Raw genomic sequence first — 19,594 nt, forward strand, 5'->3', positions numbered from 1 at the left:
CAATCTTGTGTGTCACAAAACAGGAAGGTGAATTCAGGAAATTGGTGACATAACTATTACATCCTTATGGATAACAAAAAAGATACAATAATATTGTAAAAAAAATCACTGCGAATAAAACACTATTGGAAATGTTCATCCAACAACAACAAAAATATCCATTTGAAATATTCCTCTGGACACTGTACACAGAAATGGCTTACTAAAATTAACAAACTTCAGCAAGAGGCTCACACCATGGCACTGCCCAGATTTCAGCTTTCTGGGAAGAAAAACAATCACTGCTTTCTTGTTTGAAATATATATTCAACTGAAAGACACAGAAGGAACTTCATCCTCTGTAACAGCCTTTTTGAAATGCATGCACTTAACATAATTACATAGACATAGCCACAGAAAAAAAACAGAATAGTAATTAAGATAAAGTATTGTTCAGCATCTCATGTATTCTGCAATATTTTCCCAGTATCTTAGGCATGATTATTACAATTCAAGTTTAAATTTGCTATGTATTTTTCAGTAAATCATGTCACACCTAGAAGAAAAAAAAAAAAAAAAAAAAAAAAAAAAACTCCCTCTCTCCTTTAATCTAAAAAGGGAAACCATTACTTCATTCTCTCTTGTTAAGAATCAGCTTACAGGTCACAGGTTCTCAATCCTGAGAAGAGTTAAAGAAATGTTTCATTTTCTCCCTGTGAGTATTTTGGAAGGCAGTCGTATTCCTCTGGAATTAGTACAATTATGTGATTGGCTGGATAGTTTCTAATTGCTTACCAGAGGGGGAAAAAAAAAAATCTTTACTGAAGAGACCTGCCCAGGCAAAAACATTCTGTGTGCTGAAAATACTTCAAAACAAAGCACCATCAGTTAAAAGCTCTGAACGTGGACGTACAGCATGGATGTAACACAAATGAAACTGAAAAGTGTGTGAAAAACTAATTACTACTGTGATCAGTCGTTGCTGTCTGGCCCTCCCTGCCCAAACCAATCCTTCCCAGATTTTGTTCTTCTGTTAGCAACCTACCAACACACGTGGAGCTACAGCACCCCGGCTCTGTATGGCTCAAATGACTGCTACCTTGGACCACCAGCAGCAGTTTACAAGAAGCAAATGAGTGCAGTTTACAAGAGGAAAAAGCTGTTTCACACACATATCCAGTACAACTTCATCATCACAGAAAATGAATGTTTACCTAGCAAGAACTTATCACCTGCTGATGGCAATTATTAATATATTCCCTTGCTAGAATTTTTAAAAAGTAGGTTTAGAACCTCTGATATGCTTTGCTGATGTTCCCAGATGAAAATCATATTTAGTGTTTCAAGCCAGAATCGAAGACAACAGACACATTATTCCAACTCCAGGCTAAAATAACTTTTTGGCATTAGTCCTATTTAAGTAGCATGAAAAAGTTTATTTACATATTTTCTAACTGTGGAAGACACTATTTTAGTCTATAGTCAACACACCTTTTGAAGAAAACTTAATTGTGGTCAAAACCAAACCAAATCAAAACCTTTACCTGAAGATAGATAAAATTATTCTTTTTTTTTTTTTTTTTCCTGTCCCATCAGCTACAAAAATCTCCTTCAACATATGCACCAGTAGTAACCATTTTACCTGATTTCATCTTTTTGTCAGATGTTTCATCCAGGGCTGACAATGCAGTAGAGATGCTCTTTTGAAGATCATGGTTACCACCCACAGAATCATCTTCATCAGAAGAAAACGAAGGCAACGTTTCTAAATTTTTCTTAAGTTCCTCGTCAGCTTTTTTGGTTGGACTTTCTCCACTGACCTCAGCAGCCACAGGTGGTGCTGCTGCTGGCTGAGGCTTTGCAGAGGGCTGCAGGCAAGGGGCACGAACTATTTGTGTGACTGGTCTCCTAGTCCTGTTTGGCATTCGTACAGCTGGAGTGGAAAACTGTTGCCTAGGCCCAGACTTCAGAAAGTCTAAAAAAGATGCAATAAATCCTGTTCTGACTTCAGGCTGTTTTTCTTCAACTTCTTTAATTTTTTGCCTCATTCTTTCCTGATGTTGATAAGTATCGTAACAACCTTCAGAAACAGGAGAAGAGTATGTGAAACATGCATCATTTCCTCTTGAATTTTGACGTTTACACTGTCCACTTCTTTTTACCTGTTTCTGAGTTGCACTGTCATCTTCTGCAGCATTTTTGTTTTGGTTTTTTCCTTTGCTTTTTTTCTTCTGAAGGTTCCCTTGAGTTACATCTTGGCATTCTTCCTCAGTTCTATTAATGGCTCCATCTGCACTTTGGGGCACAGACAGCGGCTGCAAGGGAACCTTTGACTGGTTGCCTGCTACTGTACCATCATCACCACCCACATTAAAATCATTCTCTGAGGCAGCACTTTCCTCACTTAGGCTCCTACCACTTGAAACAAACTCTGCCTCCCTTGCATTCAGTGTACCATCAACAGAAGCATCATTATCTTCTTCAGATTCGTGACTGATGCTAGATTGTTTCTTCACCCGAAGAGCCTCCTGCTCTTCTTGAGCAGGACCAAGGGTGGGAGAGGTCATTCTTATTGGTACACTCTGATCAGAAGTTTCAAGGTGCTGCTGATCCAGGTTCACAGTTTTTGTCTGTATTGTTGACACTGGGGTAAGATTTAGGGCAATTTGGCCTCCATTCAGAGAAATATTATTTCTGCTTGCTGGCTTTCCAACTACAGTAGGTGAGGCACCGAAAACAGAAGACACGTGTCTGGAATCCAACGATCGGAACTGCGTTTTGGACTCCTCGCTATTTTCAACAGTTTGGATTTCCTCTTCATTAGAGGCTGATTTGGCAAAGTCAGATGGTGTCACTCCACAGGCTGCTGCTGTTGCTGCTAAGATGTCATCCACGTTGGATAATATATTCCTCTCATCGCTGAGAAGCATAGATTCTGGGAAGCACATTGAACTAAGAGAAACAAACTGATTTTTTGCATCATGTTGATTTGTCTGAGTAAAATGATCTTTTGCTGTCAAATGCTGCTGTAGTGGTTTTGAAGACTCCGAAATGTCCATTTTCATTACTTCTGAATTCTGACTGTGAAGCTGTTGCTGAGAATGACCCCCATTACTTTGAACAATGTGACCATCCATCTGAAGGAACTGATGTGCCACCTGCTGAGGACTCTGTATTCTTTGCACTTGTGGTGATGCCTTTGCTTGTCCTAAACTCGACTGCAGGATTGACTGGTGAAGAATCTGCAAGTCACAGGTTGACTCCAGCAGTACCTGTGCACTGGGCAAGCAGAGCTGATGACCATGTCTTAAAGCATGAGGCTGCACCTGCGCTGGCGTGCTAATGACTTGGCCCTGCTGCTCTTGAGCTTTACTGTCATGTACCTTGTGCAGAAGGGAATGCTGTTGGCTTAGCTCCTTAGCACTCACAGTTCCCTGTGCTGTTCGCATTAAATTCGCTGTCTTTTTGATATCGTGGCTTAGGCTGCTGATATGGCCAATGTGTTGGGAAAGCTGCTCCACAGAACTGACCATTCTTTCATCTTTTTTTGTTCCTTGAAGAGTAAGTCCAACAACTTGATCTTCAAGACGAGAGTTGCTTCTGATTACGCTTTGAGAGTATCTGTCATTTGCTTTTGAGACCCTATAGGATGCATCCTGAGCGTTGATCTCCTCCTCTGTTAGGCTTTGAGTGGAAGATTCAAGAGTAGCTTGCTGTTGCAATGCCTGCATGTCCTGCACTGATAATTCCTCCTCCTGTTTCGATGAGGCGTACAAGTTAGAGTCAGACTTCCTTTTAACATAGGACTTTGTTTCTGAGGAAGGTCTGTTGTTCTGCAGCGTCTGGGAGTGAGCTGGGGATGCAAAAGGAGACAGGACAGATGGCAAAAACTTTTGAGACTGTGGAGAGGAGGATTCTTGTGACTGAGAGTTCTGAGAAGAATGTAAAGAAATATAGCTTTGATTAGTGCTCGAGGCTGGAAGAGTTTGTACCCGAGGAGAGGCATTAAAGGAAAGAGAAGGCGACGTTAATGTTAAAGACTGCCCTGAAGAATAGCTTTCTGAAGGACTAACAGCTGCTAAAACTTGTGATTGAGATGAAAAATTAACTTGGGACTGCGTAACTGGAGATAAACCCTGAGAGTGACTAGAAGAGTAGTTCTGAGCTTGGCTGACTGAAGAAAGTTCCCTCATTTGCCCAGAGTAGTTCTCATTTGGAACTGAGGTCAATACCTGTTCCTCTGAGGAGTAACTTAGAGTCTGACTGTCAGAAGTAATAGCTTGTGATTGCCCAGAAAAAGTCAATGTTTTATAGAGTGAGGGCAGCTTCTCAACCTTACTGGATGAGAAATCCTGTGAGTGGCTGACAGGTGGCACATTCTGAGCCTGGCACGAAACATAATTTTGGGACTGACTGACCGACAAGAGGCTGGGCAGCTGTGCTGTAGAATAGATCTGTGCTTGGCCCGTAATGACAGAACTCTGGTTTTGTGCAGTTTTGGCATAGCTTTGTGTCTGCACGGTGGGAGCTACGCTCTGAGGTTTGGGGGTCTTCGTTGACCTCGGAGGCTGCTTCATGGAACAGTTTTTCACTTTTGCAGTGGAAGCAGGCGGAAAACCGGGCGATGGAATCGCAGATGTGTACGACTGAGCGAGTTCCACTGTGACTTGAGAAGTCTTCTGCTGTGGTCCTCCATTGCTCACCTGAGTAACATCTCCAACTGGACTGCAGGATAATGCTGAGTGCCTAGACGTATCCTGAAAGTTAACTCCACTTGTACTTGTTAAATAGCTGTGTAAGGAATGCTGTGAAACAGTCAGTTGAGGCTGGACAGACTGAGTACTTGAAGGCCGCTGGTGGTGCTTAATAACACTACATTCTCGCTGAAGTGCTCTGTCCATGGAAGCAGTGGAACCAGTGAACACAGGCGTGCTGTAGGCCTGAGACACCTGCTGGGCTCCTCCAAGGGTCGAAGGCAACAAACTGAACTGAGGCTGCAAAAGATGGGGTGCAGATTCTTGAGCAGAACGATATGTTGACGACTGGGGGGGTACACTGGTGCTCAGAACAGAGCTGCCCAGGCGCTCGAACGTCAGCGCGGTTGGAACAGTGCCTTGTGATGTTTTAATCTGTAATAAGGGATCGTGGGCAGTTAACAGACCGTTGGATGTAGCACTGAAAGTGGCATCTTGAAGAGTAAGAGAAGGGGTAGTAGCAAAGTTTCTGCTGCTGAAGGTGTTGGGATGCTGGTACGCTGACAAAGCAGAGGTTGGTGGAAATGTTCCAGAGGTTGGCAAAGCTCCAGTAACAAATAGTTCTGTGGCTGTCGAGGAATGCATACCTGGAAAAAACAAAAACAAAACAAGAAGGAAAAAGGAGCATAAGGGAGCTTTAAAAGTAACAACATCGCATTTCTGTAAGTCATTTAACTGCAAGCTCTTACAGCATTTACAGATATAATGCTCTTCAGAATCACCACCCTTTAAAAAACCCAAACATATATAGGTAGGTACTTATCGTGGGTAATTTTCAAAGTGGAAGTGCAGGGTTTTTTTAGAATGCCAAACTCTATACCTGCAGTGAATTGCTGAGGAAAAACCTCATTTCCTTAAGATGCAAATTGTTGATTAAAAAAAATGTACAACATTAATTCTGTTTTGAAATTGAAGGCTCTTTAGTTTTTATTTCAGTTTAAAAAGAACTGATCAAAAGCCCTGGCCACCTTTATTAAACAGTAAAAAGTCAAAATTACACCTTAGCAGTTGTAATACATACACAGTTTAAGAAGCAATCCCATCTCCTGGAGTTACCCTCACCAATAATTTTATAACTCACTTTATGGGAAGCATTTCAGAGCATGCAGTGAAATAGCTAATGGTCTATACACTCTGCAATTTATTTTCGTAGAGGGGTTTGACATTCAATACAAGCAATAAATATAATTTGCATACTTTCTGCAGTGAGAGTCCTAAATATCCTTAGACAGCAACTGTCTGCATGGTGCAGCAGCAACTATCCAGCTGAAAAGCATATTTCTTATTTGCACCCAGCCACTGGTATGACACCCAGGCTTAAACAAGATTTCTCAAGAGAATACACTACTCCAGCTGAAACAGGAGTATGAAATTCCCTTGCAAGCTTTGAGGCTTAGGGCAGTGACCCATATCGTTCACCCTGTAACCCTGTAATCATTCACCCTGCTTCTCTCCATGTAACTTGGAGACACTGGTGAAGTTTGTGTACTGTTTCCAAAGTCTACCAAGAAAAGCAAAGAAGGCAAGTTTATTCCCAGACAAGCTTAAAACTCTTGTAAAGGAATCAGTTTCCTCTGGGAAATTTACCAGGGTATACAAATCAGAAAAAATTAAAATCAGTGGAATGATTTCACCTTTTTTGGGTCTTCTTGCACACTTAAAACACTTTTTAGCTTAGCATAATTTACAAATAAATATAAGCTCTCAGTAAATAAAGCTTATTTTGAAACAAATACTTCAGTTAAAAAAATATTTCAATTTAGAATACAGTAAGTCTTCCTAAGTTGATTGCAACTTAATCATACAATTGCTTTTGAAGTTTCAGGTGAAGCTGAGAAATAAATTCTTTGTTTCTCCCTTTCAGTCCAAGACAAACTGATATGAAGAGATGTGATAGTGAAGAATTGCCAAGGTATTTTTCCTTAGTCAACAATAAGGTCTTTCTGACTGAGAAAGCATAATCAGTGTTTTAATGCACTTTCCCTCCCTATTCTAAAAAACTGCATCATCATGTACAACTGGGTTCTCTTTTACTGATCCCTACTGCTAACACAAAGGAAGGGCCATCTGGAAGCCTCAGAGAAAGGGAAGAATTTAAACCTGTTTTAACTGCAGATGTTCACTTCTCATCTAACCTGTGTTTCACCTTTCTCTTCCATAAATCAAAACCCTTCCAAATATACCCCTAACTTCTTAAACCAGACAAGAGTCAGTCACAGGAGCGCTACTATGGCAGAATTGTTGGGCTTTATATTCTAATATTTGTTCAGGAGCAGACGAAAGGCATGGCAAAGGTACTAAGTTGCATGCACAGACACACCCTCACTACCCTAAGAAATCAGAACACTGATAACAAGATCAAAGGAACACTTGGAAGGACAAATATAATAAACACAATGTTCTTCTTTTTTCCCCTAAAATCAGGAGTGTGGGGTTTGGAGAAAATCCCAAAGTAAGAAACCTCTGAAAAAAGGTCACCTTGCAGAGTGAAGAGCTCTTGCTTTCCCTCAAAGAAGTCTATAAAGATAAAGCTCTCAATAGACACTTGGGAAGATCAAGGGTTACAGAAAAGCAGCAAAAGTATTAAAGGACAACAGAAAGCTCAGAGAACTGGTAATGTTGAAAAATGGGCTTATTGATGAGCTCTTAGTAATGAGTACTGAGAAATCTCCCAACCATTGGTACCAACATCAAACCCGACCCACTGCACATCTCCCCCTTCTTCACAATTCACTGTTAGCCAGGCTGCAATGGAGAAAATGCTAGGACAAGGAGGAAAAAAAATTTCTGCCCAGCTGACATTCTGATGTGAGGCTGGGTCATCATAACTCTAAACTCATAACTGACTGATATTAAGTTTGTTTGCCAGATTACCAGTGTGCATATCTGCTTTTGTCAATGGTGAGTTAAAAGCCACAGTATTTAATCTCAACTGTTTGTGCAGCTCTTCACAGAATGCAGCTGCACATTACCCAAATGTCAAAAAAAGGACTGCTCCACTCTTGCTACCTTGTGCCTCCTCCCCAAATCAGAAGAGCAATCATACAGCTGCACAGAGACACAGATCAGCCTGCTGATACAGAGGAAAGCCATCCCACCAAAGGAAAAAAGCCACTCAAACATTTTCTGCCAGATCAGTGAATAGATCCAATTCACTGCACAGCTGCACAATCACTCCCTAAGATTAACCAGAACTTGAAGCTACCCACAGATGCAGCAGCAACACTTATCTTGGTGCGACTGTCTACAGTGAGCTCAAAATCTGCAGTTTCCTGCTCTGCACAGAAGGCTTGACAGATGGGGGAGGCTTGTGGAAGGCAGTCAGTCTGCCAAAAGAGATGGCACGTTTGTTCAGTTGTAAATTAGATCCCTTATTTCTATGTGACATGCACCTCAGGCCTTCTTTTTGAGAACACCTTGCTCATTAATTCTGTGTACAAAGGGGACAAGACTACCCATAGATTTTAGTACTAATATCGCAGAAGAACTATCACAGGAAGATCAGTTTGAGAGTGAAAGACTGGCTAGGAGGCACAGGTTTCCGTGTGCCTGAAAATGCTTATAGTGTTAGTGAGACTAATTCCAAACAAAGCTGGGGAAATAAATTTAACTCATCAGACAAATTAATACCCTATCCATCTAAATTCCTTCTAAACAACCAGAACTTCTGCTCATATAAGTCTTATGCTAACATAATTTCATTGGTTTTGAAATTTTAAATATTGATATGTAAAAGAGGTAGAAAACACGCAGCCTTTTCAGTTAGAATATTTTTGTTTCAAATCCTCCCAAACATTCAATGTAACAATGACAAAATTTCATTTAAAGCGAAAATGTTCACCTGTCTGCCAGGAAGGAGCCCTGAATTGTGGTAAAAGGGTAGATCCTGAAGAGACTGCCTGAGCAGTACGAGACTCAATAGCAGAGAGAAAATTCATAACTGAAGAAGTTTCCTTAGCGTTACCTCCAGCACTGTGCATACTGGTATCAAATATTCCTGAAAGACCTAGATGATAGGGGAGAGAAATGAAACAAAACAGATAATTCAGATGAACTTCAAAGAAGCAAAGTCAAATTACAAAGATATATGCTCATAATTCACTAAAAAAAAAAAAAACCAGTTTATGAAACATTAGCAATGCAAAGTACATTGATTTTTTGGTGTTTAACTGTTATGCAGTGTTACAACTGTAAACTGGAACTTCAGTATACATTTTAAAACCTATTATTAAATGTATGTCAAATATGATGCTCATACCAGTATTTAGGTACACCAGGAAAATGCTTCCCTTATCTGAAGATTCATTGCTCTATTTTCACCTGGTTAAACATTCAGAATTCCTCCCGAAACATGGTCAACTTTTCTATATCCAGTTTCTCCCTTTTGGGCAGCTTAGGGAAGTTTGGACACATCTCTAGGATTGGCACATGAAAAGGGGTTTTGGTTGCATTCCGTGTTTCAACAAACACCTTCATGTATTTCCCATTGCTCAGACCTTTCCATAGCAGGGTGCTCAGTGGGAAGCACCGGTGAGATCCAGAGCTGTGAGTAACAGAGATTATGTCAAGACTGCAATTCCAACCCTCCATCATCCTGATCAAGGACCCGCCCAGGAGATACAGACTCCAGTCAGCACATGAGCTCAAACACCTTTCTTTGGAACCTGGGTTGCAAAGTGAGCATGAAGAGGTCAGGCCCCATCTTCTGGGGGGATCCAGAGACACGATTTCATCAGGATCAAAGACAGACCCCAATGCAGCTGTAACACAGCCCAAGCCACTGCTACATTTTAAATGGATTTTAACTTTTCCCCAGCAGGGTCTCAGTGTGCACATGGCAGTACCAGCAGCAGCGTGCTCCAGCTCACATCAGCTCTGCTGTTTGCTTTAGTCTGGAGGAGCTGGCAGCATTTCTGCCACTGACTTGGAGGCACACAACATTTGCCCATAGGCACAGGCCAAATCCTGAAAAGCTGCACTTGAAAGAATAAGTGCAGCTTTTTCAAAAAACAAGGTACCAAGCATAACCTGCCCTTACATTTTCCTTTCTACCTACAACGTTTTGATAAAAAGCTAACAACTTTAACATTCAGCCAGTTGCCATCACTTATATGACAAACTCCCTTTGATTGTAAAATTAATTAACTTTGATCTAAATTACATAACAGTTGGTTTGTTTTTTCTCTCTCCTCTGTAGCTATTTAAGCAGTATTCTCATGGCATGGACAGTTACCAGCAGGATGTTGTGTAGGTGAGTATCCAGGAAGCTGATGAGAAGCTGTGTATGTCTGTCTGTGAAGGTCTGTTTCTGAATGTGATGAATGTCCTCCTCCATAGCTTAAACTAAGGAAGAAATTAAACATTATTAACAAAATGTACAGCTAGAGAAACAAAGAACAATTATGACATTTCAATCACAAGCCAAAAAGTTAAGGATAACAAAAGCCCAAGATCAAACAGATCTAGTTCTGCTAGAACATCATAAAATAAGTTAAGCAGATAAAAAAAAAAGTACTATTGAAACCTAAAAAGCCAAAGGTTTTAGGGTGGGGAAAAATCTTACAAAAATCAAAGCTGACCACAGTAAAGTTTATAAAGGACTAGGTCAGAAAGACAGAACTCAACTGTAAGAAACACTCTGGGCACTTTTTGTAATGATTTACTGATAGAAAGTCTGCAAAGCAGATAACAATGAATACATGCCCACTTTAACATTTCCATTTTTAATTCCATTAAAACTTACAGGACCTCATTTAATTAAAAGGCTGAAATGACTAGGAAGCTGAAGGAACAATAGTTTTTAAAAAGATTTTGGTACTTTTGGTACAATTTAATAAAACTGACGGTGAAAGCACTACCAAGTGACAAATCCATCTTCAGATATCCCAGCATTAAATGCAAGTTAATGATTCACAGCTTTTATTTAACACTTTTAAGTGAGTCACTTAAATTAACATGATGTTTCAATCAGGCTTAATGGAAGCACACATAAAATATACATTGTCTGGGTCCATGCAAAAGCAATAGTGCAGAAAAGAAATAAATGCAATCTAAACACCAAGCAACCTTAGGAACGTGCCAAAAGCCCTAATGATTTCCAGTTTAAAAGGCAGAAAACAGAAGGGGAAGCAAAACAAAATCCCTAAACTGTCAAGCTTCCCCAGACCCAGCTCTGCATACCACCTGTCAAATGGAAGAAAATGAAGGCCAGCATGACCAAGTAACCATTAAGTTTAGTATAGGTAGCAGCTACTTCCTCCAGTAAACATGTGAGACTACTTTAATTTCAAAATTCAAGTGTATACAAATGCCAAAACAACCCAAACAAGGAAACCCACAGCCCTCCCTGCTGCCTGCTCTAAGGGAGACTTCTCTTATCTTTCATCCCCAGGGATGAGGGGCAGGCACTCTGCATCAGGAAAAATTAAACTCTCCGTGCCAGGAATCATGACATCATGGGAAACTTTCATAGAAGACACCAAATAATATAAAACCTGGCAACATTGCTGGGTTTGCCTCATTTTCATAAAGACGTGAGAGGAGCCAGATGAGCCTCTTAGAAATGAAGAGGTGTGCACTGTGACCTGCACACATCATGAACCAGCAAGAGCTTGTCTGTGCAGGACTTTCCTGCCCGAGATGCACCATCAGGGGATGTATTTTCCACTTCAGCAATGCTCTACAGTCAGCATGCCAGGCTACTGCACAAGCCTAAAGAATGAACCAAAATCCTTTGAAAAAACAAAGAACCTTAGCTCCTGCTTTTCTCAGTTGTGCTCATTGGCTAGCACTTTAACACCTTTCACAGCACTAACTGCAATTTAGAGAACTGCCAAACCTAAATTCAGAGTCAGCAGATCCCTGTGCTTATGCTGTAGAGGGCAGATCTTTGTGCAGTTCAACACTATGCATCAGCAACTGATTTCTATTATACGCTGACTGAAATCTAACTATTTGCATCACTGCTATGGACAACTGGCAGACATGGTTGCATGACACTGTAGGTTATTTTTTTTTATTTATAGCATTAAACTATTTCTATTATTTCCAGACCAAAAAAAAAAAAAAAAAATTGCAACAGTGTTCTGCACATAAAACATCATGCAAGTAATAAAGCAAATTGAAGTACAAGTATTTTCACAAGAAAAAATTTCAAGTTTAGGTGGTTTGGGGTTTTTGAACAAACGTGCACAGCTGAGAAAGAAAACTCCAAATACAGAACTTCAGAGACATGAAGCTTTCTTCAGGTCTTTCTAATAAATAAAAAAGCACTACATGAGAAAAGTTTCTAAATTGAAGCATGGCAGCCCATGCACTGTTCACAAGAATTATCTTCACTCAAAAATGCTGAGCTTGTGGAAACTTTCTTGCAACAGCAATAGGTGGTATTTAGGTTTTCTTGCAAGTTTACTTAAAGCTTTTACCTATATAAAAGTATGTGGTGCTGACATATCTTTCATACACGTTTTAAAGGCAAACTCTAAAGTCCTACAGCAGCACAGCTTCTTTTTCCCATTCTGTATTTTCAGGTGAGAGGCACCCTGGTCGTGTTCCAGGCAACTGGGGCTACACTTGGCAGCAAAAACTCTTCCAGAGACCCCAAACCCAGTACAGTATATCAAGCAATATCACCTCATTCCTCCTTCTTTAATTGTAAAAGGTCATCAGAAAAAAAAGTGGATGGACTTTAATTAATCACCTGAAAAGTAAAAAATTTGTTCTGAGCATTTTTTGTTGTTTGTTTGTTTTATTTTCAATTTCTATTTATTCTGGTTGTTCGAAGAATGTGATTAATTTCCCCTCTCTTCACTCCTCTAAAATAAACACCTTTTTTTGTAAAGGGCAGGTACAGTGCACACAAATACCACAAAACAGCGTCAACACACAAGCCTGCAGACCAGAGGCAGAATCCTCTGGAAGATAAAAGCAACTTGTAAAACAAACTTGGACAAAGACTTTGTAACAAGGAGGGTACTAGAATTAGCACTGGGATACAAAATAACCCCTAGACTTCAGCACTCAGAAACATTGTTAATTACTAGAACCTCAAAATTCTAGTAATGCTGGGCATCTTAGAACACTCGAAGTGTATGATGGTGCTTTTTTTTTTCATACAAACTCCCAGCTCATAGCTAATGCAACCGCAACCTCAAAAATGAATCTGTCTTTCAATAAAAAGCATTGTATTTATTTGAACAGTTAATTGTTTACGGTATAATTACTGCTTGCTGGAATGTAGATTCTTATCTCAAAAAGCCTTGCATATATGCCTTCAGTTTACATAAACTTATCCTAAACAAGCACGGCAATCTGAGAGATTACTGCCTTAAGGTTTCTTTTTATAAAATTTAATTTTTAAACAGATGAATTTACACAGCATGTAATTCTCATATCACAAATACGTCCAGCATGGCAAACACCCTTAAGGCTACCAAGCTCTGTATGCTCTTGTTTGGAAGTTTGTTACAATTGTGCAAGTTTCTACTTGTACTGAAATGTCAGATAAGTTACCGAGGAAAAACATTCACATTACTCGGTACTTTGTTATGTATGCACTGCTCCAAAAGCACTTGGCCCTTATCACTGATTATCACAGTGATTTCTCACTTCCACTGTCATAGTGAACTGCACAATGGAGTGATTACTGCTAGGAAATAATATTAATTTGACACACAAACTTGGAAAATAGTTCCCCCTGAAGTATTTTTCATTGAAAAGATAAATTTAATTTTAGAGTAGTATTTAAGAGATACCCTGTAAAGGGTAATCATGATTTGTCATTGCTGTAATAATGCAATCAAAAAATGCGTATGACAATGGAAGTGAAATGACCCAGGTATTAATCTGGTTTTTTTTCCAGGTACATCAGCTGGGCTAATAGAAGATTTTTACTTCTCCAGTAAAGTTTCTGGAAGACAACAGTCATTGCACTTCATTGTTACTAAAATACCTCAACCTTGATTTACCACTCCTTTTTGTTAGCCCAGATTAAATCTGTCAGGAAGGGACCCTTCACACATATGTCTGCATTGCTTTTCTCACAATCATTTCTTTTCAAAGCGTTCTTCAATCCAATAGTTTCATACAAATTCAGGTCTCCATCTGCAAAAGGTTATCGAGTCCCATTGCACTCACCACCCTCCTCACTTGCCAAGACAATTATCAAGTTTGTGCTTCACACAAGTGAGGGATGCATTTCCCACCTTCAAACTCAGACAGAAGTATCATTTTTACATGGAAGCAAAATTTAGCTGCAATAAACACTGGACATACAAGAAAGTATTTTTATTTCTTTTACTTTCTTCAAATAACCTTGCTCTCCAAGGCATCCATACAGAATAAAACACAGAAAGAGAAAACAAGCACTTTACACAAGTATCTTTGTCCCCTTTCCATGAAATGATACTCCTTTTACTAAGTATTAAGTAAATTTTTTTCTTCTTTTTACTTTATTTTCTAGGTACATCCCCATTACAGATTAGCAATTGTTAAGGGTTTTGACTGATTATTTTGCATTTGGTGTTTTCTGAGTGGGGGTTGTTTGGGTTATGTTTAGTTTAGTAACAGCAATTATTCAAGTACTAGGGAAACTCACAATGCTTACATGGAAAGCACACCAGAACATTTCAGGGAGCAACCCCTTGTTCTTGAGTACTTGTAACTCCTGCCTCTCACGTAAAGGAAAATTGCTCCAGAACCCCCCAGATTAAATCCCAGAGCACTTCCAAAGCACTCAAATGGTGCAGGCTGTGCTCCAAGTGAACCTGGACAGCTACAAGACAAGTGGGTGCACAGGGAACTGCTGGCTCCAGGAGACCCCAGCGGTGCTCCCAGCACCCTGCGAAGGGAACTCTGTGCCCCAAAACTGAGGCTGACAAGTCTGAGACCAAAACAACCAAGCCCCAACAACAAAAGCCAACAACCCAGCATGCACACAAGGCATCAGATTTGAGGCAGACCAGGAAATTTGATCTCATTTTTGTCTGCCCGTTCTGCCTCACTGAAAACAAGAGCTCCTGTGAGAAGATGGCTTGGCACAGCCCCCTTCTAATTAAATCACCACAGAGGAGATTAAAAAGAGCAGTGATAGCCTCTACTGGCAAGAAAATACCTTTCCAATCACACTTTGCATTTTATCTTACTAGAGATATATGTGAAATAGGGGAAATAGCACTCCAGTTTCCCTCTCTATCCCAAAGCTCAGACACTTGGCAAAGGAGTCTCTCCCCAACCAGCTACTCAGCTGGGCTATAGCAAATTCCACCCAGAGACAGAAAGCAAAGCCATAAAACTGACAAATGCACTTCTAAATATTAAAAATGTCATCCAAAATATAAGATATAGAAACTGACATGCAGCTTACATCTCTTTTTGTCCACTGTATTTGATTTTAGACATGTAAAATGCAGTTCCAGGTTGTATTACCTGCTGGCAAGTATGTAGTTATGACTGCTTTAATATTAGATACAACGTTTATTACTTTCCTTAAATACTTTTGTTATTTTGCCTGTACTCAGACACCTCCTGGAGAAAGAATGGAGGAGAATTACTTGAAATCACTTGAATTCAATACAGATGAAATGGAGGGTAGATGGCCCTTCAGCTGCCCATTGTAACAGCAAGAGTTCCCTGTTTGCTACAGTTAGAATGTAATTCAGCACCCAGGGGTTATCTGCAGCTCAGAATAAAATTAAAATTTAAAAGCAATGTTACAGGTAGATTACTTCAATCCAGAAATAGGTTTAATCTTGTATTTTAAAAAAGCCATGACCCTAAGAAGCACAGGAGGGAGTTGCCCAGGAAGAAAGTTGCTGCTTAAATGAGCTCAATACCATTAGTAACAGCAAGTCACTCCTGTCCAACACATTTATGGAAGTTTAAAAGCACAAAAAGCCCTTAAAAACAACAAAAAACAGAAATTGAGAATGTTTCAATAATTAATTCCAATGGAAAACAAATGCCTTCGCAGCCCAGAAATTCATTTCAGTGCAAAATATTTTTAAATGTATACATATGTGATTTTCCACTTCTATTTCCCAGCCACAGACATACTGGAGGGACGGGGAAGACAGTACAAGCACAAATTTGGGTCGAAGCCTGAAAATGTTGGCAGGTTCAAGAAAAATAGGAAACCAGCCTACTCCCTGCATCTAATTCCCTTGATCCTCTCATTAGATTATACAAGACAAGACAAATCTTAACATTGTGCTTGCATGAACAGAAAGAATATTGAACAATCCAGAACAGTTGCAGTGTCCATGTGTCCTGGGGTGACTTCATGATGCTGAATTGTATCCCCCCATTCGTTTGTTTAGCCTAGAAATCAGTTTTGTGCCTTTAAAACTAGATCTGAGAGTGAAGGGGTGGAGAAGGAAAAGGGGTGGAATTTTTTCGCAGCTGTATTTAAAAACAGAGATCATCTGCACACAGATATGTTTGCCCCACACTATAAAAAAGAAAAAAAAATGCTACTTGAAAAATAAAGCTCACCACTTAAATCAAAAGAAAACCATCTCTTAAACTAATGCTTCAAGGTACATAATGTATTCTTTTAAGAACAGCATACATCTTTGGCATTTGCCTAGTTTGTTCTTCTATTATAGCAAGAAAAAATGGCTATCAATATTTTTAAGTATTATTAACATTATTCTTCAAGATAGATGACTTTTGGAAAGATGGAAAACACAGAATCAGACTCCAGTACTGAGGTAAGTCAGCAAACCACAGAGGAGCAGCATTTTACTGACAAGCTCCACTGTCTGTTGGTTACAGCACGTTCTGCCTTTCAATGCAATTACACACTGCATATCCAGCGTAGAACTCATCCCATCCTAACGCACCAAAGGCAATCACCCTCCACTCTTTCATTTCAAATGAAGCTATCATGTTAATTTCTCCCTTCAATTCAAAGGCAGAGCCACCAAGAGCATGCCACAATGTGGGCCAAGGATTGCCTGGAGGTACTTGTGAGAGGAAACTCTCATTACTTCCTCACTTTCTAGGAGTAGAGATAAGGAGCTTCTAAGAAATAGATTTTGAGCTAGAAAATTACACGCAGGGAGCTGCCTCAATAAGCAAAAGTTCATGCTGTTCCTGTGATTCTTCACCTGAATATATACCACATCTTAAGGGAATAAAGAGATTTTATGACACAAAAGGTCCATCTCCCTTTTATTCCCATGTTAATGTGTCTGAACTCCGTATGCTTGATCCTTTTAAAAATGAAAAACAGGAAAGCCAAAATAGTCTTACTGGGACTTCAATACCTGAGTGCAAGTGCCAGCTTGTCTGATTAAGTAACCTGCAGAGTTCTTCACAACAAAGACAATATAATTCTGTTTTCAAAAAATCAGTTAAACTCTGTTGCAAAAATACATGCGTGAAAACTAATATTCAGATAAAAATGAGCTATTTATAAACTACAACTTCAGTTACTATTAACGGACTGGATTAATTACTTTATGTCATTTTTTAATGCATGCAACCTAAATCAGCTTTCATTATGAGGTTATATACGGCAGAAATGCAGTACATATAACAAACTAATTTTTGTTTTTTTAATCAGAACTGGTAAATTTGGAACCGCTTCTCTTGGCTTTGACAAAAGAACTTTGTAACTTACACTTGTAACTTGTTTGACAAAACAAACTTTGCAGCTTACAAAAAAGAAACTAAAATTTAACAACTCTACAATGTCAGTCTAGAGCTCCTGATGCATGTTTTAAGATTTCAAGGTCTGGAAAGGAGCTTTCAGTGCTCTCCTGCTCTGAATATTCAAGACTAACTTTGATGTCCTTATTAAGACAGTATCATTTAAACAGACTGTAACACATTCCTCCCAATTTGCATTATAATGCAGTGTCAGAAATAATTTTAAGACATTTGTTTGCCAAGCAGTGTTTTGGGGATTCATACATCTTCCCTGACAGCTTCTACTCTATCAGTGCCTGCAGAAACAGGAATACCATTATGGTCTGTGTAGCTTCCACCACCACTCTAAGATCTGCAATCTTATTCTCTTCCCTTTGAGACACTGGATTATTTTGTCACTACATTTATTTATCTTCTTCTCTTATCTTCTCTCTATGAAAGAACTTTTGCTTTACCCAGCATAAAGAGAATAGCTGTGATTTTTTAAAATGATAAATATTTCTCTCCTAGAGTTTTACTTACGATTTCAAAAGATTTTTGTAACAGACAATAATGGAATTCTAACACTTTTTCTCTGATATGTGATCTATTCTGTTGGCAAAAGTGAACTTGGGGCATATTCAAAACTCTTCTCTAGATCATTCCAGTATTAATGGTTGAACACACAGCATAATCCTCTATTACAGCTGAGATACAAAAAGATTCCATTACTTTTAATAACAAAATTTGATTTCCAAATATAAAAATCAGCAGAGCGTTATCTCAAGATGTGGGTTAGCCACATCAGAGCCTTAATAAAATCACAATTCATTTACCCATTGAAATGCCTTTCAACCCTCATCCTCCCAGTTATTACAGCACTGGATTTTGTGGCAAGCTTGAGCCTTACCTTTAGGGTACTAGAGGAATACTTGATATCCCATTTCTTAACAAGCCCTTTATTTTCCATTTATATGGAAAGGATGATGCTGAAGCTGAGGTTTTCATCACAGAAGGAGGTAAAAGAAGTGCAAATACATGTGTGCTGTACACTGACAGAGCCATCTTAGGCTGTCAGTGGGCTCCTTTCATTACCAAACCTTGAAGCACTTTCCAGTTCCACAGCCCATGGAAAACCTTGTGCTTCAGTCTAGGGAAACCCAGGCACAAGGAATGACCCACACTGATTTACAGCCCTCACCACCGAGTCTCCAGCACTGAAATAAGGCAGTTTGTCCAGGTTTTGTGAAGTTAAAATGCACCCCTGTGAAGAGCAGCGGTCTCATGGCCCACAGTCCCGGCACCTACTCAGTGACCACATCTGAGATCACACATCCTGCCACCCTACAGCCAAAAACTGAGGGCCATTAGATGGACTCTAAGCCTCCCAGCATGTCCACATGTCCAGCACAGTGTTTTCCACATCCCACAACACACTACAAGGGCTAAGCAGCTCATATGAGCTCCTTTAGATTCAAAACAAGAGGTATCCCTATGACTAACACCACTGCCATCCCAATTTAGGAGGTGTGCCCAGGAAAGATCTAACATATTAACAACACAGTTCATCATAAAACACAGCAGCAAAGAGTCCTTTACATTAAAGGAAGCACCACAGGGTGTTATTAACCAAGTTTATAAGGAAAATTAGCATAGCTCTTGAATTTAGCTCTTATACCTCTTCACAAGTGCTCTTCTCATCCTAAAACTGGTTTAAATTTCCATTTTTAACCTTGCAAAGTGGACCCTGGCTATAATTTCATTTGTCACAAGTCACTATTCAGCTGAAAACACCAGATGAACCCAGTTGCTTGTGAATGCTTCAACCAGAAAATGTGCATTGTTCAAAACTGTAGAAACACAGTTACAGCCACATGACATTTACTCTGAGACAGGAAAAACTACACGATATTAAACAAATTCCTTGAATATGCCCCTGATACTGATTTGAGTTTTCATGATGATCATGTCTAAACAAAACCAAGTATCAATCCAGATCAAAACAGCATACACACATTAACTTAAAAAATGCTTTAATTGGTGAAAAAAAACTGTATTCTCTTAAAAACAATAACAAAAGGGAGTTTTTTAATGGGAAAAGATGAAAATCAAAATCCCATCTCTCTCCAGTGGTGCTGACTATCAGCAAACTCCAGCTCACCAGTGCCAGCAGCTGAAGGTAGTTAACACATGGCTGTGTTCAGAGTAGGGAGGAGTTGGCTTTCTACAAT

The 19,594-nt window shown here is 39.5% G+C and overlaps 1 protein-coding gene across 1 annotated transcript in view; it reads right to left on the minus strand.

The window, feature by feature from the left end:
• The window catches only part of QSER1 (glutamine and serine rich 1), a 41,664-nt gene that overhangs the window by 14,840 nt on the left and 7,230 nt on the right, over window positions 1-19,594 (minus strand). Inside the window, exons 2-4 of the mRNA XM_068194736.1 lie at window positions 9,967-10,076; window positions 8,575-8,739; window positions 1,622-5,320 (exon numbers count right to left, since the gene is read on the minus strand). Coding sequence (XP_068050837.1) covers window positions 1,622-5,320; window positions 8,575-8,739; window positions 9,967-10,076 — 3,974 coding nt within the window. The remainder of the gene's footprint in view (window positions 1-1,621; window positions 5,321-8,574; window positions 8,740-9,966; window positions 10,077-19,594) is intronic.

Source organism: Anomalospiza imberbis, chromosome 6, assembly GCF_031753505.1.
Source record: "Anomalospiza imberbis isolate Cuckoo-Finch-1a 21T00152 chromosome 6, ASM3175350v1, whole genome shotgun sequence".
Lineage (NCBI taxonomy): Eukaryota > Metazoa > Chordata > Aves > Passeriformes > Viduidae > Anomalospiza > Anomalospiza imberbis.